The following is a 26836-nucleotide window of genomic DNA, read 5'->3' as shown; positions in this document are numbered from 1 at the left end:
TGTATTTTAACGGTCGTTAAAATAATGCTTTACTGGTCACAAATCAACACAGTGATTTTTACATAAACAAGTGGCAGTATCAACACACCATACACAGTTAAGATTTCTTTTCCTTTCACACAATGAACTGGTTTTCATTTGAAAGGTGTCCTGTGCCCCGTTCTCTTTTCCCACAATGAAAACAACAAAACACAGTTAGTATTACCCATGAGGAAAAGGAACAAACAACACTCTGACGTTATTTACATGTACACACCAGCTATAATCATTTGCCATTTTTCAAACTTATGGAAATGCGAAACTTTTCCTTTTAATTTCCAACATTAAAAAGATGCTTGATAACACTTTCTGATCAAGGCATTCCGTTTGCTCTGGCCCCAAAGATCACAGTAAAAACAATAAAACAAAATGGAGAACAAGCTTCACGTCAGCCTTGGCAAGGCACAGTGCAGGCTTCGTCCAGCAGAGCTTGTGTATTGGACTCAGAGAAGAGGCAACGCAGCTCCGTTTTCAGATAGAAATACATCGATGTGAAAAATACAGGGGAGGAAACTGGCTGTCAGTGCAGAAATGTGTACATGATATTTGTTCGAAGTTTGTCCAAATAACTCAAAACCGTGAAGAAAGGTTCTGTCCACAAACCTGTGCATCACAGGAGCACAAAGCTAACCACGACTAAAAACTCTTAAAAACAGATTTAGATTTTGCTGTAAAATTACCGTAAATCTAAAAGTTACACAGCAATAAAAACAATTCCCCCCCCCATTTACAACAATTGATGGAAGCAATTTATTTTACAGAAAGGTTCCACTCATGTTTAACAGAGCAGTCGGGTTGTGGCAGAGCGCTGTAGACCCGGGGCCCAGTAGCTCTGTATTTAACAGCTAGCGCGGAGCGCGGGTCCAGCCAGGAGTCTACGGGCCAGGCAGAGACGGGTGTGGGGGAATCCCAAAACTGTAAGACAATAGTGCACTCACAGAACAACATACAACACAAGCAGGAATGATTGAGGATAAAAATAATCTCACAGCTGTAATGCACTTCAGCATCATGAGTGCAGTCACTCTAACACAGGGGTTTAAAAGCAGTTGGTTCAGAGGCTAAACATCTTCTGGGGCTACACAGGGCCGAGAGCAGACAGTCTGCAGGTGCTCCCTCTCCATCAGTTTATAGCTTTTGTCCGTCTCTGAGGCACACAGCCCCCACTGTGGCGAGAAACCAACTCTTCCCACTACACCTTCTTCAATACCGGGACCATTTATAAACATCACTTGAAATCAGTCTGGTTCTACTGGTCCCTTACAACCTTTGGGGGGGGGGGGGGGTGACGTCACCTATTTCAAAGATCGGGGGAGATGTTCTCAGAGCTCAAAAACACTTCAGGCAGCAACAAGGGATGCTGGGAAATTCAGCAAGCCCACACAGGGTACCTGCGCAGCAGTGGCGTTTCCAGGTGAAGGAGGTCAGATAGAAGGCCAAAAAAAAAAAAAAAAAAGGCTTGATCGCTCATCTTGTACTGTGCAGTTTCGGGGTCCCTTGCAGTCTTTCATAGTGGTCTTCCACAATGTGAACATCAATTACAAAATAAAAATGTTAAAAATAAAATGGCTGCCATTATACACAGTCTTCCCATTGGTTCTCCTCCCATGTAGCAGCTGACAGGATTGGGAGCACAGAGCAGCACACTCACGTGCCAGCAGGGGGCGCTGTCTCCACTAGAGCAGGGGAGTCACCCTCACAGCTGTGAGTGAGTGTGAGAGGACAACTGCACTCCCAAAAGGGAGGAGAATGAAGGAAATCCACACACAGACGCTCTCTGTTCATTATGTGCATTTCTAATTGAAAAGGCTCATGAATCTATGTAGAGGTTTCGCAGGGCAGTGGTATGGGATTGGGGGTTAAAAAACTGAGAAAAGTGTTCTACTTGTGCTGGTTTTTCTCTCTCCGTTTCCTGCATTCAAAGTGTCAGGAAATTTGCATTCTTCGGTCCATCTCTCTTTCCTCCTTCATCCCTCGTTCCTTCCCTCCCTCAGGCCTCGGAGCTGAGCGGGGTCCTCGAGGGGCTGGGGAGGCAGGCGGGCCGCCGCACTGTACTCTGACGGAAACTGTACTCATACTGAGAGAGAGGGAGGGAGGGAGGGAGAGGGAGAGAGGGGGAGAGAGGGAGAGAGAGAGAAGTTAGGCTACTCTTCCCCTACTTTCCTGATGTGAGGGTTTGTTGTTTACTTGACATTGAAATGAAGCACATTTGAATTTGACAGGTTGAGGAGAGATACAGAGAGAGAGAGAGAGGCAAAAAGAGAGAGGAGTGCAGAGAGTGGGGGAGAGAACGAGAGAGAGCAGGTGGAAAAGGAATGGGGGTATTTTAAAAGGAAGAGGGCAAGACAGAACAGCAAGAGGGGTTGAGTGCAAGGAGACGCTATGTGCGATGTGCAGCAAGGAGAGGGAACGGGGAGCAAGTAAGTGTAAGATAAATCATTACGCACACAACAACTTAGAGGAAGTCTGTTGCTAAAATGTCCTCTGTATACCGGAATACACTGGGATGCATCATTGCTCAGGAGTTTTTTTTTCTTCCTTTCCTGAATGACACAGCTTTATTACAAAGGCTCATTACGGTTTGAATTATTTCCCCCTCAAGTTATTTACCATAACTTGGTTTAGCACTTCAATACAATTTTTCTATATTCCCTATGTTAATTATTCTCCCCTGTTCATGAACCACAGTATAATTTTGTAATGGTACGAGTCGTATGACCACGAGTCATGTGTTAGGCGAGCCCATCTTTCCACAGTAGCGAGGGAACACTGCCCCCTTGTGGAACCATGTCAACACAAGAAAACAAAGAAGCAAGTTCTCCAGTCCTAACAAAAAGGACCGGTTTCGGATGGCTCAATTCAGCCTGCCTGTATGTCACTGTACACAAAGAGCTGAATGTCTGAACTCCCACGCTGTGTCAGGATTTCCCCTGGTTTAAGGGAAGCCATTTCGCCAAAGTAAACAGCCCTGCTGGTGTTTCAATCCATAAGCTTCAACGCCCCAACAATTATTTATCAAACCTCCATCTCGAAAAGTGTATATTTTACATTTTAGCAGGATACTTACTGAAGCTTGTTTAACAGCAATACTGTACAGAACATTTAAAACTGAACACCAGTTCCTGACTCCCAGTGTCAGAGGACCCACAATAGGCAACATGCAATTAAAACGTCTGCCCCATACACCAATCAAAAGAAGGGGAAAACAGCACAATTACAGGCACACACAAACAGCACAAAAATATTTCCCATTGGCCTGCAAAACCAAACCCAAGCACTAGGGGACGCTGTGAGATCAAATGATCACCCAGTCCTTTACCTGAATCTCAGGGTAACACCCAATCAGAATGGAGAACCTACCTCCAAAGCTAGGTAAGATTATACAGGAAGTAATGCTACATACTCCACCCATGGAGAAACACAGGTGTGTTTGTTCAAAAGGACAAAAGCCTGACAACAGCTGAGCTACAGACCTCACGAGAATGTGCCTTTAAAACTTCTGTGTGTCTGTCTATGTGTGTGTGTGTGTGTGTGTGTGTGTGTGTGTGTGTGTGTGTGTGTGTGTGTGTGTGTGTGTGTGTGTGTGTGGTGTAGCGAGCCCTCACCTCCTTCTCGATCTCCGCCAGGGTTTTGATGGTGATGCCCATTAGATCCGCCTGCTGCAGCTGAAACCAAACAGGACAGAGTGTCAGTGTCACTGAACCCACAATCACTGTACACAAGACCCAACTGCAGGGGTGGAGAACTACAGGCTTTCCTCTACCCATTCTCCACCGCACGCGTCACACCGGGGGACAGCACCGTTTAAGGTGGAGCGCTGTGCATTAACCAGTGTTGGGGGCCAAAGTGTAAAGGCGCATTCGAAACAGGCTTAAGCAGTCCCAGCCCAGTCCATCAGGAATTTGTTTTGACAGGGCTCCCGTTAAATGACCAAATGACCGGTACTCACATCGCTGGAGGCACAGGCAAACTTCTCTGAGATCATGAAGGGCACTCCATCCATCGCTGAGAGATAGAACAGAAAAACAGACACACATTTTAACTGCTGGTATCGTTTCATTTTTATTGTGCACCATTAAATTTCCTGTATTTATTGAACCGGCCTCTTGACCTGGTTGCCCTTGTAACTTCTCAAGTCACAGCACTCGTCAGTAACTATGTGCATTCAAGTTTGCACTGTTACATGATAAGCTGATTCACACAGAGCAGCCACAACCATGACGGGACAAACATTATTCCAAACGTTTTCCCACCAAACCAGACCGTTGGGAAAACACAGATTACAGATTAAAAAAGCCACTCTTCCTGTTCAGAACAGCCTGAGGGAAAAGCCAGTATCACACACCTGAAGATTGTCTACGGTCTAATGCTGAAAAAACATAATTACACTTTCCTCCAGATCCAGTTGCCTGTAATGTATTTTAAGAGACAAAAATAAATGAAAAATAAATAATGAATAACTAGCGTAACAGGCCAGGGCCCTTGCTGAAACGGGACAGTACTAACGGGACGTTTGGGCAAGCGTGGCTGTGATTGGAGCTCTCCCAAAAATGAGGCAGGACTATAATCAAACTGAATGACGTCCGTTTGAGAGGCGCTCCAGCCCAATAAAAACCAGCACAGAAACAATCACAGTTTTCATCTCTTTTCTGTTCTCACAGCTTTAATCTTTATTTAACCAGGGCAGATGCAAGACTGTGAGCGAGCCCTGCGGCCTACATGTCTTTAGCACGCCATATATTCCACATGTGTACTACGGGTATCATTTCAGAAAGACTATGGGAAAAAAAGTCAATCCAGAAAGTCAAGGTTGCCAATATGCAGTAGCACACACTCAGATATAGAGAGAACATTAAGTCTGTGCTATTCTATGGAAAACAGGGTGGCAGTGTGGAAGGAGGGGGCAGGCATACATTAGAGGAGGGGGAGGAAGGGCAATTTTGCAATCAGCCAGTGCCATCTGAAACAATAAAACCCACTCTACACAATAGAAGAGATTAGTCATACCAATTTATTAAAACGCCAAAATTATGCAAGTTAATAAATGTGGAAAGCTGAATAGCACTGGCCTGTCATTTCCCCACAGACTCAGCACACAGAGGAACGTTTGATAAATCTGACACGAGGAGATTAACCAATGCTAATTTTACTGAGTGTTCAAAAGCGCACCCCTCCTACCTCCTGTTATCTGCCTCTTATTGTTCTTCCCAATGTATTATTCATACGACTCATCTCACACCACATCAGCCGTATTATCTGTCTTTTATTATACAGGCTAAATCGTCACCAATTGTGGATAGCATGTCGGCGTAATTACTTTAAAAAATGTCTCTCACGCCAATCGAATTTCTTAAATGCATTTCTTGTCTGTAAAATTCCTTGTTTTTACAGATGCAGAAATAACTAAGGAATGATAATCTTATTTAAAACGTTTTTGGCTAATGAGGCCAAAGGCAGTAGTCTTTATCTTTTTGTATTACACCAATGGCAGTGAAGCAGTTAAGCGTTCAGTCCTTAGCACGCATTTTGGGATACGAGTACATTTTGAATGCCCTCATCAGACGTATACTAAACGGTTACATTAACGTGCGGCGAAAGCTCCCAAGCGTTGGAAGAGAGAAGAGAAACAGTCGAGAACGACTGGGTAAAGCCTGTGTTTTGCCCTACATGATGAAATCCGACATTGCATCATGAAAGAATATGAGAACAGATGGGGAAATGGGTCAGAGGGTAGTGTGTGGGCTTCTTCTGTGACCCTGGGCTGTGTGTGGAAGGGACAGAACCCGCCCGCGTTCTCTACCCCACGCACACGCTCTTCTGTACCATTCCTAAGTGAAATAGGTGTACAAAGCTCTAATCAAGAGACCAGGCCCTTTCTGTGCGATTTGCACATGATTCAATAGATATCAATATGGCGAGGTTTTATCTGCACCTACAATAAAACATAAAAGCAACAGAAGGTTGAACTGACTGAGGAAAACCCAGAAGTAATCTTGCTCCCTTCTGGAGATTAAAAGTGAGCTTCCATCGCAGGGTGTCCCCTTCTCTTCCTCTGGGAAAAACGACTTCAGACCCACTAATGTAAAGCCTGCTCACTAAACGCAGGGAGCGGAGTTCAGAGCGGAGTTCCCCTGATGAGAAAAAGAGGCGGACTCACCTGAAATGGCATAGAGGTTGGAGTTCTGGTGCTCGTAGTCTGGTCTGGTGGCGTTCTTCCGACTGAAGCTGGCAGGGAGGGTCATGGATATGTGCCTGTAGGATGCAGGGAGAAACGACTGGGTCACTCAGACACAGCAACGGGCACGTGCATGGAAACTGCATTGGCGTTCTCACTGCGCTTTTAAATCGATCTCTAAACTGAACTGTGCTGAGCTTTTCATTGGAAAATAAACCATTTAGCACCCCAGGTCAACGTGGTGTAAAAAGCCTCCTGTAAACAAGCGCACGTTAATGGGATATTGGCTGCTCTGCATCTCTGTGGAAGGCATACTGTGTGAAGTTATGAAGAGTGCAGCTGAGAAAATGAAAAATAACTGAACAGAGAATGTGTCGTGAGCAGGGGACAGCTGGTGGAAAGAGAGCAAGCCTCCCCCGTTAATTCCGACCCTCCTGGAGGAGAAGGCGGTTTTATACACTCCCAGTGTGCTGGTTTTTGGGATCAGCTCCCCCAGGGAGGTGCGGATTTGGCCCCACTTTGTTTAGGGGTGTCATTACAGGATTAGTGTCTCTCTCTAATCCACTGCCCTGACCTCATCATATCTTTCAGCTGCTGTATCCCAACTGCACACACTGCCACCAGAGACTTCCAGCAAAACACACACATACACACACATGTAGACACACATACACATTAAGCAATTCTTAAGCATGCTTTGACTTTTAAACCTTCATATTAAGTGGCTGTATTGAATACTTCCGCCTGAGCCTGCAGAGGTCAAAAAAATTGGCTGTTCAATCGCTGACCCCTAGAGGGCGACATCGAGTGCAAACAGACAGGAATGCAACAAGATAAAAAACCAGACCGACTCTGTGCAAGAAAACACTGGGAGGGCAAAAGCCACTTAAAGCTGCTTTCCAAGGGCAATCATTCTGGAAACTTCTACAGTCCCAGTGAGGCGTTAACTGTGAAGGCACACAGTTATTCAACAAACAAAAACTGTGTCACTGTCCAAATACTTATGGACTGCACTATATGATGAGGTAGCCAAGCCGTGTCGCTGCCGATGACTCAGCGGGGAGGGGCCCACACCTGGCAAGCACCACACCCGGTTTCGCTGTCACCACAGCAACCGTTTGGGCCAGGGCCCAGAATTTCTTTGGGGGTTTTGTTTTGCAGTCTGGTTAGGATGAGATCAGCCCTGGGGATTGACAGGGGGGACTTCCACTCTTAACAGATGGATTGATAAAAATAAAAGAAAAAAACCCAAAACATTCCAGCTTTGACTACCGTCTCAGAGCTTAAGCAGGGCTCTTCCTGCGCTGCACAATCTCCAGCAGGCCGCCTGAACGCACAATTTACAGCCATTTAAGGAAAAAATTTAGAAATCTGAATTTAAATCTGCTTGAAAATGCAATAAATGACATAAAAGCGTATTTCAGATTGGCGGAAGAGTGGATGGGGGTGTGATGACACCAGACACACACACAGGGCGCATGTCACCATCAGTAGTGGCAGGAGAAATAGGACCTGGTAGAGCAGAATCGGCATGGCAACGGATGCAAAACTTGCCAAACTTGACAAACCACCAATTTGAAGCACTGGACAACTTTTTTTTGTTTCAAAGCTGTGACAGATGCTCGTCAGGTGACGCGTACCACCTCAGACAAGTATGCACAAAAAGTTCCACACAACTTATGACTTCTTTCCACCATCAAGGAAACAATGAGCGGTGACTAACAAGCTGGAAATGTCCAGTTAACGGAGATTAGACCACAAAGCAGGATCACAAAGTTAGCCAGACAACTGTGAAATAGATTGGGATACATTTTGATGTCACTCACGTAAAGCCCCAACTTCTTTAGTCAATGAGAAACACCGTTTCAATAAGCAACTGCCACATTGTTATGTAAAGGGTTGTGATGAATATTTTCAGCAGAGCCCGCGTGGTGGAAAATGCGCAGAGCAGTACAGACTGGGCTCTGTGGAGGGGAGCGTAGCCGGTGTTATAAATTGAGGCGCTGGAAAGGGGAAGAGACAGGAGCCTACAGCCGTGTGAGGGACGGATAAAGCCAGGAAGGAGAGACAGGACACAGCTGAGGCTCCTTCCGGTGGACTTCCCCCGATACCCCTCCCCCACGACAGCGCCATGGAAACGGTATCCATGCTCCTGCTTGCACAGCTTTCCCTGACGACGGGTTAGCCCGCTCCTCTCCTTTTCACACTTTTCCTCCAGTCTCTGTAGTACAGGATGTAAACTGTGTTTACAGCCGATATGTTTCAAGTGATAAACCTGTGGAGCAGAACGTGAAGTGCATTTGCTCTGATCCAGAGCGAATTAGTTTATATTCTTTCTTTTTTTTTTAACATAAAATCCATTTGTTCTTGCTGGATATTGAAATTCAGGTGAAGCACTTTTCTCAAGGGTACAATGGCTTCATCTGGGAATTGAACAGATGACCTTGGAGTCACATGCCAGGTCTCTAACCACTCCGCTACACGGCCTCTCTACTATTGCAGGGGGTGGGGCTGAATCAGGCCATTGAAGTGCACAGAGGACATGACTCCGTCCTACAGCAGGGCAGCCTGGGCACTACTGAAACCAAACTGTAGGGGGCTCTGTAGGGGGAGGCCGGATTGGCAGGCTGCCACGGAGACCGGCAGCATATCTACCGTATCGGAGGGCGGAGACCGGCTGACCAGGCACTCCTAAAAACCCCTGAGGGGAGACCGGCTGGATCCCAGCCAAGCCGACCAATTAAAGCCTGCTGCTGCTGCCCGGAGGAAGGAAGGTTCCGGGCTGTAGAGCCGGCAGCACTGTTCAGGTCAGACTCCTCCCTGACCTGAACAGTGCAGGACATTGTTTTTGGACACTGAAGGTACGAACAATGCATTAGAGTCCATGAAAGCCAAACAACCCCCCAGTAAACACATAAATAATGTAGAAAAAGCCTTGTGATGAAAAATTCATGGGTCACGTGAAGGAAAGTGTGGGGCAGGGGGCTGGTGTTGGGGTGACACTGGGGTGTACTTGGGCTAGTGTTGGGGCATACCTGGGCAGGATTGGGGCAGGGGTCACTGTGGTGGTGACAGTCTGGGTGGGCGGTGTGTGGTTGTGGTTCTGGGAGGTCTCCAGTGCCCGTGGAACCTTCCCCATCCGGTACCAGATCCCCATGTTGTTCAGCTCTCTGCAGAGAGACCAAAACACACGTTATCCACATCATAACACTGCTCAGTCACAGACCAAAACACACATCTTAACCTCCGACCACAGCTCAGTCACAGACCAGAACACACATCATAACCTCCTAACACTGCTCAGTCACAGACCAAAACACACATCATAACCTCCTAACACTGCTCAGTCACAGACCAAAACACACATCATAACCTCCTAACACTGCTCAGTCACAGACCAAAACACACATCATAACACTGCTCAGTCACAGACCAAAACACACACCATAACACTGCTCAGTCACAGACCAAAACACACATCATAACACTGCTCAGTCACAGACCAAAACACACATCATAACACTGCTCAGTCACAGACCAAAACACACATCATAACACTGCTCAGTCACAGACCAAAACACACATCATAACACTGCTCAGTCACAGACCAAAACACACATCATAACACTGCTCAGTCACAGACCAAAACACACATCATAACACTGCTCAGTCACAGACCAAAACACACATCATAACACTGCTCAGTCACAGACCAAAACACACATCATAACACTGCTCAGTCACAGACGTGGCCCTAGTTGGTGCCTCGGTGGTGTCATCATGACAGAACCCAGAGCAGCGAGCCACACCTGGACACACCCCACAGGGGATTTAGTCCCTCGGGGCACACCATGGTTATAGCTCTCTGCAGGTTACCAGTGGTCATCGGTGAGAGGTGAGCCGATCGGCGCTAGCTCTCCAGCGCGTAACGAGGAGGGAAATGGCGGCATATCGCCTGAGCCGCAGCGCTTTCAGCCCTCCACAGCCAGGGTTGCAGCGAAACCACAGAACCAGCTGAAATAACGTCTCGGGCAGCTAACCATGAAAACCTGCGCCGTCCCAGAGGGCTTACACAGGAATGAAGCCGTAATATTAAAAAATGCTCAGCCTGATTAATGCTGAAGTCCAGACCACAGAAACGCATGGAAGTGCACACCCTCTCCTCCCAGGGTTCTGTGGACTGGGGTTCAAACGCATTCCTGACTCTAAAGGTGGATGACATTTACATTTATTTCATAGTAAACATGCTTCAACAGCACATACCGTTTCCAGAAAATGTTCCCCTTCAATGCAGAGCACCACAGAACGCCATAAATCTGACTATTTGTGTTCTAGAGAGCTTTTCGCAGGTTTTCGAAAAGATCACTTCAGTAGACATTACATTACATTAATGGCATTTGGCAGACGCTCTTATCCAGAGCGACGTACAGTTGATTAGGCGAAGCAGGAGACAATCTGGAGCAAAGCAGGGTTAAGGGCCTTGCTCAAGGGCCCAACGGCAGTGCGGATCTTATTGTGGCTACACCGGGGATCGAACCGCCGACCTCGCAGGTCCCAGTCATGTACTTTAACCACTACGCTACAGGCGTAGGTGAACGCTACAGTGACGTTAGGTGAACACTCCGGACTAGATGCTGGTCATGCTGCATAGACGCTGGGCTGAATAGGGAAGCGAGCGCAAACACACACACGCACGCACGCACACACACACACGCGCACACACGCGCACACACGCACACACACGCGCACACACGCACACACACGCACACACACGCAAAAGAGTGTGCGCACACGCAGTCCCTCCCACTCACCCGATGAAGGTGTACTGTGGGGGAGCCTGCTTGGCCCGGCCCATGATTCGGACGTCGCAGATGGCCGCCTCGGTGGAGTCCCGCGGGATGAACTTGATGCAGAGCCTCCTCTTCCTGAAGGCCGGCTCCTCTGTGGAGGAGGGATGAGCCATCGTTTCACACCAGCGCCTCACACACATGACACCACCACAATGGAAACCAGCCTGGGTTTAACTATGTATCCTCCATGGCTTTAACTGCAGCAAGCTCCGACTGAAACTGCTGCATTTCAGTAAGCCAAACAAACAGACCTAACCTGAACTAACCAGGTCATGCAATCCAGGACGGAGTACTCGCAGTTCTTCCCCAAAATAAAAGGTCCACTATGAAATTCTTGTCATTGAATCCAGTTCTGCATACACCGATAGACTTCAAATATTAAATATCAAAGAACTTGGCCAGCGGGAACTTACAGAGGTGACATCACTTTTCAATGGGGCCAGAATGACAAGGCCACAACGAGAAATCAACAGGTTCATGGACCTTGTACTCAAGAGAGTGCAGAGCTCAGGAATGTGACCCTTGTACTTCACCGCACCACCAGTAAACAATTTAATCGGTGTTACCAGTGCGAGTGGTAGCACCTACCCGAGCAGATTCTCCTCCTGCGAGTTTACCTTTGCTCTCGTTTAATTGGCTGCTCGTGTGAGCAAGCAACTATCATGGTAGTAACCATGACAACGTTTTGGAACAAAGTGCACCAGAGGCTTGTTTTTTTGGAAAGACCCTAAGAGTCCACAGCAAATGCCAATCGCAAAAGCTATGCAGTGGTGCCCTAATAGCCAACAGCAATCGCAAAAGCTATGCAGTGGTGCCCTAATAGCCAACAGCAATCGCAAAAGCTATGCAGTGGTGCCCTAATAGCCAAGAGCAATCGCAAAAGCATTGCAGCTTTTCTATAAATGCCTCTCCCAGCAACGTTTCAACGCCAGGAAGCTGTCGACACATATCGCAAGAGAGCAGGATGATGATGAAGTTTAACGTCGCATACCCATAAACAAAGAAAAGCCTTTCACAAAATTCTAAACGCATATACTCCCCCTTAAAAAAAAATTTTTTTTTTGGCTGCACCTACAAATTCCCCTTTTTCCTCATTCTCCATGCTGCCTTGATCAGATCGCAGATTTCCATCTACATTAGTCACTACATAAAGTTGGTTTATTTGCATTATTGAGTTTCATGCTATTTTATGAGGGGACTTTGTCCCTAGACCTTGGATCGAGACAGCTTAGCACACTGAAACCTGTTAATCAAGATACAGTGTTGCGCCTTATTAATGCTTACACAAAGCTTGTCGATTATACTTTGTTGCTACAAATCCATACGAATCTCTGGACGGAACAGATGAAAACAGATCACCACCCCGTCGTGCTGTGCTGCAGAAACGGTACAGCGCAGTAAGCATACCGCTAAACCGCGCGCTAGCGGCACCCTGCCACGGGTCAGAAGGGTTACCATGGAGCCCCGCGGTGGGAACACCACACCTGGGCCTCAGAGAGGGACGTCCTGAGGAAGAGACGTCCGGCTAGTCCCAGGGGCTGCAGGTTCACATCTCAAGCATTACCGCAGCTGGGTATGCACATAGCAGTGAATGCACTCAAGCACAACTGCTTCATTACGCATATAGCGGTATAAGCGTATAATGTCTGAAAGGGAGGCAGAGAAGCACAGTGGTCTGAGAACGGGGCCTGCGCGTAAATCAGCGGTTGCAGGTCGATTCCTCGGCGGGGCTGTTGCCTTAAGAAAAGCTGCTTAACCCGAACTGCCTCAGTAAATATGCAGCTGTAGAACGGTCACAGATGAAGTAAAATAATAGCTGTATTAACTGGCACAGATAAAAGCCTCGGCTAAATGCTCAAGCGCACATGTGAAATGTGAGTTGCGCAAGTGGCTGTGGATAAGAACATCTGTGAAGGAAAGCGGTAATGCAGCAGGGTAAAAGATTGACAACATTTGACTGAGAAACGAAGAGGGAGGAAAAAAAATTGCTTGTGCTCATGGGAACAATTGGGAAAGTGCTTTAGAAATGCCTCTTTCCGGTTTTCTCTTTACTTCATTCTGAATTAGAGTGCGGCTGAACTCGCTCTCCCCGACCGAGAGCCCCAGTCCAGCTGAACTCGCTTTCCCAGACGGAGCCCTAGCCAACATCAGCAGGGCCGCCGTTCCGATCATAACGCGGAAAGTCGCACGCTCCGAAGGCGTTTAGCAGGCAGCAGAACGGAGCGCTGGGGGAAGCGGTGTGCGGTGTTAAATGGCTCCAAACCAGCGCAAGTGAAGGAAAACGTCCCGCGAACAGCAGCCACGCACGGGAATATCGTCCTAGTCTCCGAGCAATTTTCCACAGGCTGTAAAACGAAGAGCCAGAGATGTGAGCGCAATCCACAGAAAGAGGGTCCACTGCACACCTCACGCACAGGGATAGGCTGGGGGTGTCGAGAAGATGCGGGGGGTTAGAGAGGGTTCAGTGAAGACAAGCAGGGGAGACTGCACTTAGAATAGATGTGAGGAGGGGGGAGGGGTTTAGAAGGTGGGCAGGGTATAGAATAGATGTGAGCAGGGCGGAGGAGGTTATAATGCGATCAGGGTACAGGACAGGTGTGAGTAGGGGGGAGGGGTTTAGAATGTGATCAGGATACAGAAAAGATGTGAGCAGGGGGGAGGGGTTTACAATGTGATCAGGGTACAGAATAGATGTGAGCAGGGGGGAGGGGTTTAGAATGTGATCAGGGTACAGAATAGATGTGAGCAGGGGGGAGGGGTTTAGAATGTGATCAGAGTACAGAATAGATGTGAGCAGGGTATGGAATAGATGTGAGCAGGGTATAGAACAGCACTTGAGGAGGGGGCGGGGCTTGCTTACGCGTGTCTACAGTTTCCTGGATGGGGATGAAGCCCACTGGTAGGGTGTCCTTCATGTCAATCAGCTTCATGTCCACCAGAACGTTTCCCAAGTGGCTCTGCGGAGAACACAGACACACATCCGCAGTCCGTTAATCTGTCACACACAGCGGTCTATGAACAAATGCTCTCCTCTGCAGCTTCCTCATTTTTAAACCATGAGAAAAAACACTTGAGGGAAGTGAGAAATGGACCCCAGACCATGGGCCACCACACACTGCAGCAGACTGTGTCAAACAAACTATCCAGCACCGCTTTTCTCCAGCATTAAGGGCTTCCAACTCTGATCTGGACAGCAGTGCACAGGGCACACCGCTACACTAAATCCACATGATTTAGGGGGCAATTCTGCCAAACCGCTTTCCGCAACTAATAATCATGACTGGAGTAGAGCGAGCTGGCTGAGGAATCGGACCCCATCGAGGACATGGCCATGTCACGTTTGCCTCTAAATCCAGCTGGGAGGTGCAACGGCTCGGGCTGAATGCGTGTAAAACAGGAACCCCCGACTCCCGCTCCTCAGAGGCAACTCTCAGGAACAACACTGGGGTGGGTTGGGAGTGACCCCTCTCACCCCGATGGGCCAGTAATTCATCACTTCTCCTGTACCTAGGACCCAGCTGAGCCGTCCTGCAGTCTGCCCGTCTGGTGCTTACACACACGGCAGTGTGATATGGGAGAAACCTTATCCACCCTGCACTGAAAGGCAGACTGATCACTGATACGCACTCAGTCTGATGACCCACATTTGCTGCAGTAAACACGCAGCTGCATAAACGCCAGATCGCTGAACGGGTCCTTCAGGATAAAGCAGTCTGCGGAGCGCCTGAATGGAAATGGGATGCGAATGTAGCCAGGCTGTTCTCAACGGGCCCATCCTGGCACTGACTCCACACCGTACTGCTTAAAGCCCGTATTGTCCGCAACATTCGGTCTCCACCCAGGAGACGAACCCTGAGGGGTTCATTTTGTTTTCTGTTCTTTCATTGTTTCCTGTTCTTTCAGCACACAGAGGAGCTGGAGAGGCCAAACAGGGCCGTATGTTTCTGCACGGAGAAACTTCTCTTTAACAGCGAGCGGGAATATGCAAGAGAGACCGTTTCACAGACAGACACACACAGCTTTGAGCAACCAGGGTGAACAACCACAGACCAGGGCTTCCCACACTCGTACAGATGGGAACTGGGTTTTGGTGCAGCCAGTGTAACTAACCACAGTAGAGCGTTTCACAGACAGATATAGAAGGGAAATGGTTTTTGGTTAGTACAGTGCAGAACCGGGTGACGTAACTGTATTGCACACATTCAGGAGTTCGCACACCAAATTCTCAGGGACTTTCAAGGCCAAGTTCCCTCAAATACAAGGACTCAATATTACTTTTTTTCCAACATGAATTAGGGTTCATCACCAAAATATAGAGTGAAGTAAGAGGAGGGGCAGCGATGAGGGAAGGTTTCTGAGGAAGAGCAGGGCACGATGTCAGCACTCACGACCCCACCCACACGCCCAACCAAAACTCCCACAACCAGCCCCAATCAACCCAAGGCCGCTTTGCTGGAAACATCTAAGGCAATGCAGCTACACCAGGATCAGAAGGGCGGGGCAGCTTCCTGTGGTCCTCCACTGCAGCTGGAGCTGGGAGGACCTCAGCCACAGCACCGCCTGCCAAGGCCAGCTGGACCTGCTGTTTGAAGAGTCACTTCTGAGCGCAACATTTACACAGCTGGAAATTTACAAGACCCCCACCTCCAAATCATCGTTTGATGACAGAGAGGTGTCCAGCTGCCTGCCAAGCCGTGATAAAGAGGGAAACAAGGGAAAACTGGCCTCTATGGTGAGACTAAGCCACTTGACAGGGTCCAGTCTGTGTTTGTGTAAGAGTCTTTACTGACTGAGCTACTCTCCAGGGCCCAGTCTGTGTTTGTGAGTGTAACATATGACATTTTGTTCAATAAAAAATTTTGTGAAAATTCTCAGAGACCTGCATGACCTTTGTCAAGTTCCTAAGTGCTTTCTTCATAATATAAGTACTCCAAATACCATTTGACTCTGGTGTGTACCCTCCGTGAGCACTCGTTAGCCGAGCAGGGGTGACTAACAGGGGAGGGCACTTTCAACACATCCGATTGGCGTCACACTGCCTTCCTACTTTGACTTCATTGGCCATCAGTGCTGAAGAGAGGAGCACTCGGTAGACCTACTTGGTTGAAGGTTGGGTAAAAACACAGTGGATAGGATACGGTTGGAGCAGTAGCGTTAGAACTCACGTTCTCCTTGGAGAAGACTCTGGTGAAGCAGAGGTAGCGTGTCACCTTGGACTTGAACAGACCGTCCTTCCACAGGTCCGCATCCAGGCCATCCGTTGTCTGGGCAACCTGTGAAAGATGGAAATACAAGGCACATGAATGAGAATAAAAATCCAATGTGAATATTTAAAGCGAGCACCATTAAAACGAGAGTGGTGACACAGTTAGCACCCTTTTTCCTTTCTTGTCTTCTTTTAACTGGCCTTTTACAGCGCTGTCCTTAGAAAGGCAGACCACGCTGTAGGAGGGGAATCTGAATATATACTGGCTGAAAACATCCAGAATGATAAATCTAATGTTGCAAGAAACCAAAAAGCAGGTGAAATGCCAGCACTGTCCTATACATATTTAGTAGGATAATTGGGATGAACAAAATGAGTGTCAAATGTCTGAGCGCAAAGCCAAACAGGGTTTGGTCCCAAGTCCCTAAAAATCGATACGATAACTGTGAATATTCTAACATTTTCCTGAAAGGGGATTGCCTTTTTGCCAGTCTGCTTAACATCCCTACACAGAGGAAACTGTGACTACCATACAGAGCCAACTAATACAATATACATACATACTCTGCTCAATAAGCACAGAATATTCAGCATGAGGCCATTCTAATACAATACAAAAATCAGACGGGGATAAAGGAACGATTCTTCTCCAAATCCATTAATTCCTCTCACTTCAAAGGGCAGCCTTCCCTCAAGGGGAAAATGAAGTCAAGACCACAACAAAGGAGCCATCGCCAGAGAGAGAGAGAAAGAGATGGAGCGAGAGAGAGGGGACTGGATCAGATTGTAAGATTAGCTGGAGAAGAAAGTGGAAGATGATGTGTAATCCCTGGTCAGCTCTCGTGGGTAACACTGGGGAACAATGCACAGCTCTCTCTGAGGAGGAAACGGCCATGGCCCTCTCTCTCTGTCCTTCCCCCTCTCTCTCCCTCTCTCTCCCTCTCTCTCCCTCTCTCTCCCTCTCTCTCCCTCTCTCTTAATTCACTTTTACAAGTGAATTTTTTATTTATTCTTGAATTCTTGGCAGGAATAGAAATGTAGAGTACAGTGCAATACTTCATCTAAAACATGAACAGGGACATGAATAGATTTATAATCAGAATCAGTTCCCTTTTTCTCTCCCCAGGTCCCCGCCTTCTCTTTTCTTTCATGCTCTCCCCCTCCCTCCACCCATACTACAGAGGGGGCTTTGTCACCCTGAGCCCCCCCCCAGGCCTCTGATGGGCCCTTCAGCACCACTGCAGAGCCTCTTCTCCTCTCTGTGTGAAGTGTGCGTCTGAGTGAGAGAGAACGTGTGTGTGTGTGTGTGTGTGTGTGTGTGTGTATGTGTGTGTGTGTGTGCGCGAGTGAGAGACAGCACTTTTGCTATGCTGACAGGAATGAAAGTGGAAGGGGAGAAAGGATTGCAAGCACAGCCAAAACAGCAACTAAGCACCAAGCTAAATGTAACTGAGACAGACAGTACAATTATCTAACTGTCAGCCAACTAACAACCAAACTAACTTGGGTCAATGATATAATAACATCCTCTGAGAGTAATTTGCCTGAACCAATCACAGCCATACCTCAGTAAGAAACCAACTGCCTGCAAAGGCAATACTTCATGACCCGACAACTACAGGGATCTGCAGACATCCTTTTGTCGCAAATAAATGGTGCATTTACTGTACCATTCTTTATGTATGTGGACTTAAAAATGCAAAAATGTATCTGGGTGCAATTCCTGTTCCTAGGAAGTGCTATGCGATAAAGCCAAGTAATTGACAAGAAACATAACTGTAGAATCTGCAGATGGAACCCCGCAATCCTCAAGGCTAAATTGGTGCATCCATCTTTCCACGGCCTTTCCTAAATAAAAGTAAATCAAAGAAGCACTGTGACCTCCAAAAACCAGCACCAACAAACACCGCCCCGGCCGCTTCGCGGTTCAGCCGTTCGAGACAATGCTGCGGATGACGGGGGAACCTAAGAATAGCCACGCGCTTCTGTGCCGGTCTCAGGTGTCGCAATTTCACTTCTCTGCTTCCGACAGGAAGAGCCACACAGTTTCCCTTCCCTTTCTGTGTTACCCCAGTAAACGGAGTGGAATTGGAAATAAAGTCAAAATAAATGGCCAATTCAAAATGGATGCCACTCCATCACTGGCCGCCCTTGTCGATATAAAAACAAATTCTCTATGAGGACGCCTTGCCCTCCAGACCAGAGGTTAAACCCAGGCCCTGACTCAGTGTGGTCATTAACAGCCCTGCGCCACTTTTAGAAAGAGGAAGGGCGCTAACCCCAGCATCATGGTAAAATTGCAATGCCTATTCGACCTCAGGCCCCCTTACGTCAGTGCAATTGTGTAGCGATTCTATCTTGTCTCCCAAGGTCAGTACTGCTACAATACTCAGCCGACCAACCGAGTTATATGAAAGCAAAGCAAATGTAAAATACTGAAGTTGTTGGTTGTGATATTGTGGTATTGTTAATAACAAGTTCATAAGTTTTCTGTCATACAAAAACATCTCCATCCTTTAATGGTGTAGGAAAAGCGCAGCACCATTTAAGAACACAGGCATAAGCTACCATTTGAAGTCAACAGGCTTTAGTTCCTTCTGTAGTGAGACCGTTTGGGAGGGGCGTTCTGATGTGACCGTTGGGAGGACTCACCACGTCGTAGCCGGTGGGCGCCCGGTTCCGCGAGGCCACCACGCCGACCCCGGTGATGGGGTCCATGGGCAGGTCCGGCAGGGCGTCCGACAGGTCCCGTACCTCTGGCATGACGGGAGAGTTCTGCAACACACGGGCGACAAGTTCAGCGCCCCCTGCCTGCACCCTCCCGTATTCCAACATCAACCTGCAGGACGGCAGCACTTGCAGAGCATAGACCTGCAATAGTGGTCCTGGAGAGCCGCAGGGCGTGCTGGTTTCAGCAGTTACTCTCAGCACCTAATTGACAAATTTGGTGCAAGCAATTACACCTCAGCAAGGCCTTTTTCACAAAGTAGTATTACTGCGTTAGCATGCAGAACTGAACTGGGTAAAACAGGGAACCCTACCAAATCTGGAATGGTTATCCTGCTAACTCAGTAATCCTACTTTGTGAATTACCCTGATGGTTTCTGGGGTCTAAATTGGCTGCAAATTTCAAGGTAAGCCAGCAGAACTCCGCAGCTCTTAGGACTGAGGCTGCAGACGCATAAAATATTCAGATGGTTAATGACAGTGGCAGCAATCATGGGTGACCAGTCGATGAAAGAAGCTGCTAAACTCTTAAAAACACTGAACAGCGTAAGCACTAAAGCAGCAGCCAACATAACAGAGCAGCCGATTGGCTAATTACTGCATATAAAAGCAGTCCTTAGCAGTCGCTTTTTTTACTCAGGCAAAAAACAAGCTCAATAACAAGGCGTTTTCCTTCATTCTCCCAAAGGCATCTTAAAGAGAAATACATTGACACTTTTACAAATGCTTTTATACTGAAGAAAATCACACCGTGTCAATATAAAACATTTCAAAAGTTGTCTTTGAAAAGTTATAGGGCTCACACAGACTGCCTGGAAGTTTGGGGGGGAGGGGGCTACAAAAACAACCTATCCTTCATTATTTTTAATGCACTTGAATAAAAATATTCCCAACTGTTGAAGTTGCAGCTCAGCTCAGAGCGAGTTAAAAAGTTTCCAGCTCGGTTTCAAAGAGCACGCTGTGAATGCTCATTTTAAAAAAAGGCCCAGTGATCGAGATAATTCGCTGAACACAGCAAAGTCTCAGAAACCGCTAAACCAGTGTTTCCCAACTCCAGTCCTCGGGACCCACTTGCCAGAAGGTTTTTGTTGTAACCAGTCGCTCACACACCTGATTAAACTAATCAAGGGCATTTTTGTGGTTTGATTGGTTCAATCATTAAATCAGGTGTGTGAGTTACTGGTTACAACAAAAACCTTCTGGCAAGTGGGTCCCGAGGACTGGAGTTGGGAAACACTGCGCTAAACTATCACCCTCCACAGCAGCATGCAGCACCCTCACACCGACACACGGCTCTGACACACAGACACAACACAGGAGGGGGATTACACAGTGCCAGACATTTTCACTATCGGAGCAAAATCCTCAGAATGTCGGGCTGACAATATGTTTCAATGATGAGACGAAGAAAAATAAACCGTGTCTATGGTAGTGGACCTATATTCCGGTCACTAATGAACATGCTTCACTTCCCTGAGAATTTTGCCATTAAAAAGCACTTGCTTTCAAAGAACATGGAATTCCTGACGGACAGACTTCCTGGGAACTGAAATATTAAAGCTTGGTTGCCATGGAGGAGAGCTGTCTAAAAACAAACCCCACCAAACCCTCCCCCAGTTAGCCATGATACAATGGACCCCTTTGAACTTAATTTTTCTGGTAATGAATTCACCGAAAATCTACATTCCAAGAGCTCAACAGCAACGTCTTTTTCCAAATATAATGCCAGTTACTACCAGAGATAGTACTCAGTGTATTAAAATATGGAAAGAGACATTGCCTTTTAGTGGCTTCTGAACACTGCAAAAATAAATCATGACTCTTCTCCAAATCCAGCACGGTGCTGAAGGGTTGATGGCTTTGGCCTGAGGTCAGGGTGGTGGATGTGGACCTGGTGGTGACTGTGGGACAGGCTCTCTAGGACAGAGCGGGGCTGGGCATGGCAGTGACTGTGGGATAGGCTCTCTAAGACAGAGTGGGGCTGGGCACAGCCTCAAAGAGCCCTTATCTCAGAGGGCAGACGCCAGAGCGACTGCAACGATGTGGAGATATGGCCTGCTCTGACCTGCACCAGCACCAGACCTTATCAAAGGGGCTAATGCTGTGTTGGGCTGGTGTTGTTCACTGTGCTAATGCTGTGGTGGTCTGGTGCTGTTCACTGTGCTAATGCTGTGGTGGTCTGGTGCTGTTCACTGTGCTAACACTGTGTTGGTCTGGTGCTGTTCACTGTGCTAACGCTGTGGTGGTCTGGTGCTGTTGACTGTGCCAACACTGTGGTGGTCTGGTGCTGTTCACTGTGCTAACACTGTGTTGGTCTGGTTCGGTTCACTGTGCTAATACCGTGGTGAGACCATTGCATTGGTGCGGACAGTGACGGGAGCACCTAAAATCCCTGTTATCAACAAATAACTTCTAAGGTACAGTAAGAGACGGGAACTCAAAGCTTCTGGCCTAGCCTAGAACATCTCTATTGATTGTGACAGGGCCGCACAGCTTATTGACGAGCCTGGGCGCTCACAAATGTCAGAGCAATGCAACAGTCCCAGGACTACAACAGCACACAGGAACAGATTCCAAACTGTGCAGTAAAGGGGGGGGGGGTGTAAAAAGGAGCAAAGTGTCAGTTAATAAAACAGTTTTTAAAAGCCTAGGGATCCGTTCCCTCAGATGGAAGCTTTGTCCCTTCTTTAAAGGGGATCTCTGGGATTTCCGCGGGGTGAATGGTGAGACGGTAGAGCATTAGGGAGGGGAGAGCAGACCCACTTCAAACAAAAGGCAGGCCGCACACCGACGGCTGCCATGGCGATGGAGACCTCCCGGCCGGGCCATTCGCTGCCGCCCCTGTCTCCATGGGCAACCGGCTGCCCCGTGTCGTTCCCGGCTCATTCCGGCACTCAAGTGCTTTATTTAAGCCACTTGTTGGTGAGAGAGCCTATAGATTTTGCAGCTGATAGCTAGCCTGGCCCCAATGAGAAACCACAAAAACCTGTAGGCACAGTGGCCCACAGGGACTGGAGTTGAACCTGCATACTGCCCTCTGCGACTGCAGTACAATGCCCGGTGGGACTAGAGTTAGAGGTCTTATTTCTTACGCATCTATGTTATGAAAACTACTCTAACCCAGAAACTGGTGCGCACCGGGAACACGTAAGCAACACGGGCTTGAGAACAGCCTTCAACACGGCTGGCAGGAGAACCAGTGTGGAAAAAGAGGGAGACGCAGGTGTGTTCAGGAGAAGCCGTCAGCTGCTGTTGACAGAGCAACTTTAGCAGAACCTGCACAGTGAACAAGGCCTGACCCAATGCGCACAGACCCAATGCGCGAATAAACGCAGGTGTGCACGCACGCGACACGCTTAGCTTTAACATGTGCCTGTGGAATCACACACACACACACACACACACACACACACACACACACACACACACACACACACACACACACACACACAGGTGTTTTTTGCGATGCGCTTCACGCGCGCGCTGCTGGCTAACGAGGCAGCTTGGGGCCAGCGGCGGATTAAAATTCCTCCCGCAAGGAGCCTTTTCTAAAGAGGCAGGGAGGCAGGAAGCCAAGAGCACTGCTCCTCCTGAGCCCATCTGGTCAGAACCGGAGCTAGACGCGCTCAGAGAGACCAGGGACAGGGGGGCAGACATGCGTGGGAAAACTGCGTCGGTGCAGAGACTGCTTTACCAGTCAAAAGAAAAACAGCAGTACGGACAATCTCATTAATGGTATACTTTTTAGAGCTTGTCTATGGCGTACAAAACAACAGAAATCAGGAATATGTGGCTACTGCCAATACAGGGTTTTTTTTCACTAAAAATAAGATTTTCCCTTTGGTTACTTATATTTATTTAGTCTGGAATTTACTGCTATATTTAACAGTATCAGTGATTTATGACCCATTTACAACCAGGAAATTCTCCATTTGTGAACGACTTGCATGACTGTTCCATTAAAGAAAGACCATAAAGACAGATGCTGGCCAGCTTGCCATGGTCTTAAAGGAGGAGGACTCACTATAGGAGTTGCTTGCCATGGTCTTAAAGCAGGAGGACTCACTATAGGAGTAGCTTGCTGTGGTCTTAAAGCAGGAGGACTCTGTAGGAGTTGCTTGCCGTGATCTTAAAGCAGGAGGACTCTGTAGGAGTTGCTTGCCGTAGTCTTAAAGCAGGAGGACTCTGTAGGAGTTGCTTGCCGTAGTCTTAAAGCAGGAGGACTCTGTAGGAGTTGCTTGCCGTAGTCTTAAAGCAGGAGGACTCACTATAGGAGTTGCTTGCCGTGATCTTAAAGCAGGAGGACTCTGTAGGAGTTGCTTGCCGTAGTCTTAAAGCAGGAGGACTCTGTAGGAGTTGCTTGCCGTAGTCTTAAAGCAGGAGGACTCACTATAGGAGTTGCTTGCCGTGATCTTAAAGCAGGAGGATTCACTATAGGAGTTGCTTGCCGTGGTCTTAAAGCAGGAGGACTCACTGTAGGAGTTGCTTGCCGTGGTCTTAAAGCAGGAGGACTCACTGTAGGAGTGGCTCACCATTTGGAAAGAGCCCTCACGGCCTGCTGTGCACCGCAGGCACAACTTCTGTTTCCTGAGTGTCAGGGAACGTCGTTCGGGCCTCACCCCAGGAAGCTGGCCTTCAACAGTCTCGGAAAACAGAGAAGAACCTTCTAAAGGAGGGGGGTCAAAGTCCCCCCACCCCGCTCTGCCAGCGACAAGGCTCTGTCACGCACAAAACGAATGAAGCCATCAGACTATTATCAGCAGCTCGCTGGCTTAATCCAATCACGTTCGATTGTGAATAGCACAGAGCTGATTTGCTCGTGCCTATGGAGCTCCACCCATTCAGGGGTTTGCTGAAGCCTTACTCCCCGCCCCCCTTAACACACTCTTGCCAAATGGATCCAAATGGTATCTCCAGACATGTTACATTAGTGTGAACAAACCAGGAGAATTTTACACTAGCCACAGTGCATTTCAAATAAAACCTTCTGAATGACTAATGCACATAATCAGCTAAGAGCTAAAGCTGCAGTGACCTCAGGAGGGTGTGAATTTCAGTACTCCCTTCTGATTTACTGACTGACTGCCCAGAATGCAACCGGGCAAGGTAAAGGGACACTGCCCCTATCCATTCCACCTGTCCCTTTTCTCCCAGTGAGCGTCGCACAGCCCTTTCTTCGCACCCATTGTTGAAAGAAGAAATGAAGAGCGCACACTTAAGTTCAATAATTTCATGAGCAACATTTCAACATCAAAATTATGGAGCTTAAGTGTGCAGTTTATTTCCTCTTGCAAGACGATAGCTATGATCACCAGCACCAAAAATTTAATTACGCCGTTATTTTGCGTCTTGTCACACCCATTTTTAAACCCTTTTTTTCCAAGGGTAACACATATTCCTTTGTAGAAAAGTACTTCCCCTGAGGAGACCATCTCATGGTTATCTTGAAGGCATTTTTCCGCTAGGCAAATGCATACAACCACTTTCAATATTCCTACACCAAAGTACATCTGCAGTACCTTACAGCCAAGACTGCTGAAAATTATTCAAGGGAGACAGACCACATAGGTAAACAATTTTGATGAGACAGTTAAACAACATATGCCTTTTGAGGACCGGCATGAATCTGGCAAGGAGAAATTCAGCTTAGGGCTAAACTCTAGAGCACTCCAGAAACACATGCGCCTGCGAGTTTTACGGGTTATACAGCCTAGGATTTTCATCTATTAACCAGATGCAAACTACAGACCTGTTTTTGCCTTCTATTCCACTGTAAGCTGGCTCTCTCTGGAAGAGCTTTTCGGCAGTTTCGCTGCAGCGTTGAAATGTCTGTGAAACGCTAAAAAAAAAACGCTTGCCGATGTCCTTCACGCTAAACCGTTAGTGTATCCATTACAATTATGCGGATTGAATGTGACGGATTCGTTTCGGCGGCTTTCTTCTCACTTTTCAGGGAACTACCGAAGCTTATTAAATAAACAGGGTATGTCAACTCGCTTGCGGAGAGACAATTCTCCCTTTCTGGTGCTCGCTTTGCGCACTAATGCTCTCTGATATCTCCTAAGTGAAGCCCGTCTACTGAAAGCAGGCTTTTATGTGGAAATTCGGAATGCAGCGATGACGGCATGCAGGCCAGCTTCCATTCAGAAACGCATCCTGGAATCCTGTAAATCCTGAAAAAAGGTCCACCCCGTGTCCAAGGCAACTGTAAACTCTGTGCTTAGTGAACTTAAGACTGTTACACAAGCTTGCCCTTTTCATTTCCTGTAGCCCCAAAATGCGGCACAGCCAACAGCCTCTCCAACGTGAAATGCCCATCACTTTTAAACAGGCGCCATCCTTCAATAAACCAAAACAATCGCATCTGCTGGTTACCCAAGAAAGAGTTGACATTGGGACTGGTATATAATCCCTGGGAGTGAATGCAAACAATTACGAGACCAAAATAACCACTCCCAAGCTGACTCTTGAAAACACCAGGGCTGTGACTGAACCTAACACTCCCATGCTGACAACACATTCCATGACAGGTAGAACTTGTTGACAAAACATAGCCAACGTTACACTTCCAGCGCCACGAACCGCAGCTGTGATGCATTATGTTTGCGGAGACCAGAACCTGTAAATACTGGTTACTGCTATATCTAGCCGGCTGCACTTAATGAATTATCTACCTCCATAGTCTTATCTAGCTATACCCAGCTAATTAACAGAATTGCTTCTTGTAAAGGAAGAAAGTAGCTACCTAGCTACGTTACATTCAATAGTATTTTTAACTACCTGGTTAGCTACCTAGCTACAGCCATAAATTCACTTTGTGGGGGTACGGAGCTAGGAACAAAGCCTTAAGAAAACAACTAGCAACACATCCATCAACTAACCCCGACGCAGTCAGCAGCAAGATAGCAAGTCTGTTGGCTAGCTACTAAACAGATAGCTAGCTACATTAACTGCATGTGCGCGTTGCAAATTACTAGCTAACAATTGATTACCTACTTCCCGAACAGGTATTTCGCAGTAGTATGAAAACAATGAAAACACCAGAGACAATTACAAAATAAACATGCGGGACCCAACTGTCCAACGAACTTTAAACGGCTAACGCCAACATAGTAGACGCCCTCGTTAGAGAAAGCTTAGCTAATTGTTAGTGCACATCACAGCTGTTGTTGATCGTAGCCGTAATTACAAACATTCCCTAATTTCCTTATCTAGCAAGCCAAGCTAATTGTTCACTGACAATCAAACCAGTCTATCATTAGCACGCTACCCTATAAAATGTTAAGGATCTAGTTAGAAGACGAGCCAGTAGCTAATTGGATAGCTAATCTGCAGCTACGGATAAATTACTTGACTGGCATTCAGCATTTCTACAACGTTAGCTTTTAGACAAGAATACAATACAAAATAAAATGTCAAAACTACAGGCTCCCCCAAACATTCTAAAATACGCATGTTAAAATCCAGTCATCTCATTTGATATTTAATTAACTGCATGTTCCTTATATCCCAACCACTTAACTGTTGCTCGAAGCACTTCGTCCTTCCTTCTCAGACAAAAGCAGCTTTTCATGACCAGAGTAGCCGCGACAGTGGAGGCCTCGGACTCGCTTAGAGGCCGTAGCGGACAGAAGCAACAAGGACGGCGGCCTGTAGGGGAAGTCAAGTCACGCTACAGGAGAACAGGACAAGCAGGGAGGTAGCAGCGGGGAAAAGCAGTGCGCTAGCCAGCCAGCTAACTCAGCATCAGGTTCTTACCCAGTGAAGTCAAAAATGTAATTTCACGAGAAAATACAGCTCGGTTTATTTAACGGATCCCTCTCGTCTCGTCTTCTCCCC

General features: G+C 47.4%; 1 protein-coding gene across 1 annotated transcript; it reads right to left on the bottom strand.

The window, feature by feature from the left end:
- mvb12ba (multivesicular body subunit 12Ba) lies at positions 1-25903 on the bottom strand. The gene is given in 11 exon segments (XM_061215812.1): positions 1-2098; positions 2101-2116; positions 3645-3704; positions 3989-4044; positions 6197-6291; positions 9250-9384; positions 11026-11155; positions 13925-14021; positions 16230-16337; positions 18923-19045; positions 25879-25903. Coding segments are annotated over 10 exon segments (900 nt in total). The 5' UTR covers positions 19034-19045; positions 25879-25903; the 3' UTR covers positions 1-2006.
- Positions 25904-26836: the final 933 nt, after the last annotated feature.

The sequence above is a fragment of the Conger conger genome, chromosome 12, assembly GCF_963514075.1.
Source record: "Conger conger chromosome 12, fConCon1.1, whole genome shotgun sequence".
NCBI lineage: Eukaryota > Metazoa > Chordata > Actinopteri > Anguilliformes > Congridae > Conger > Conger conger.
This window is presented reverse-complemented; position numbering and strand designations above follow the sequence as displayed.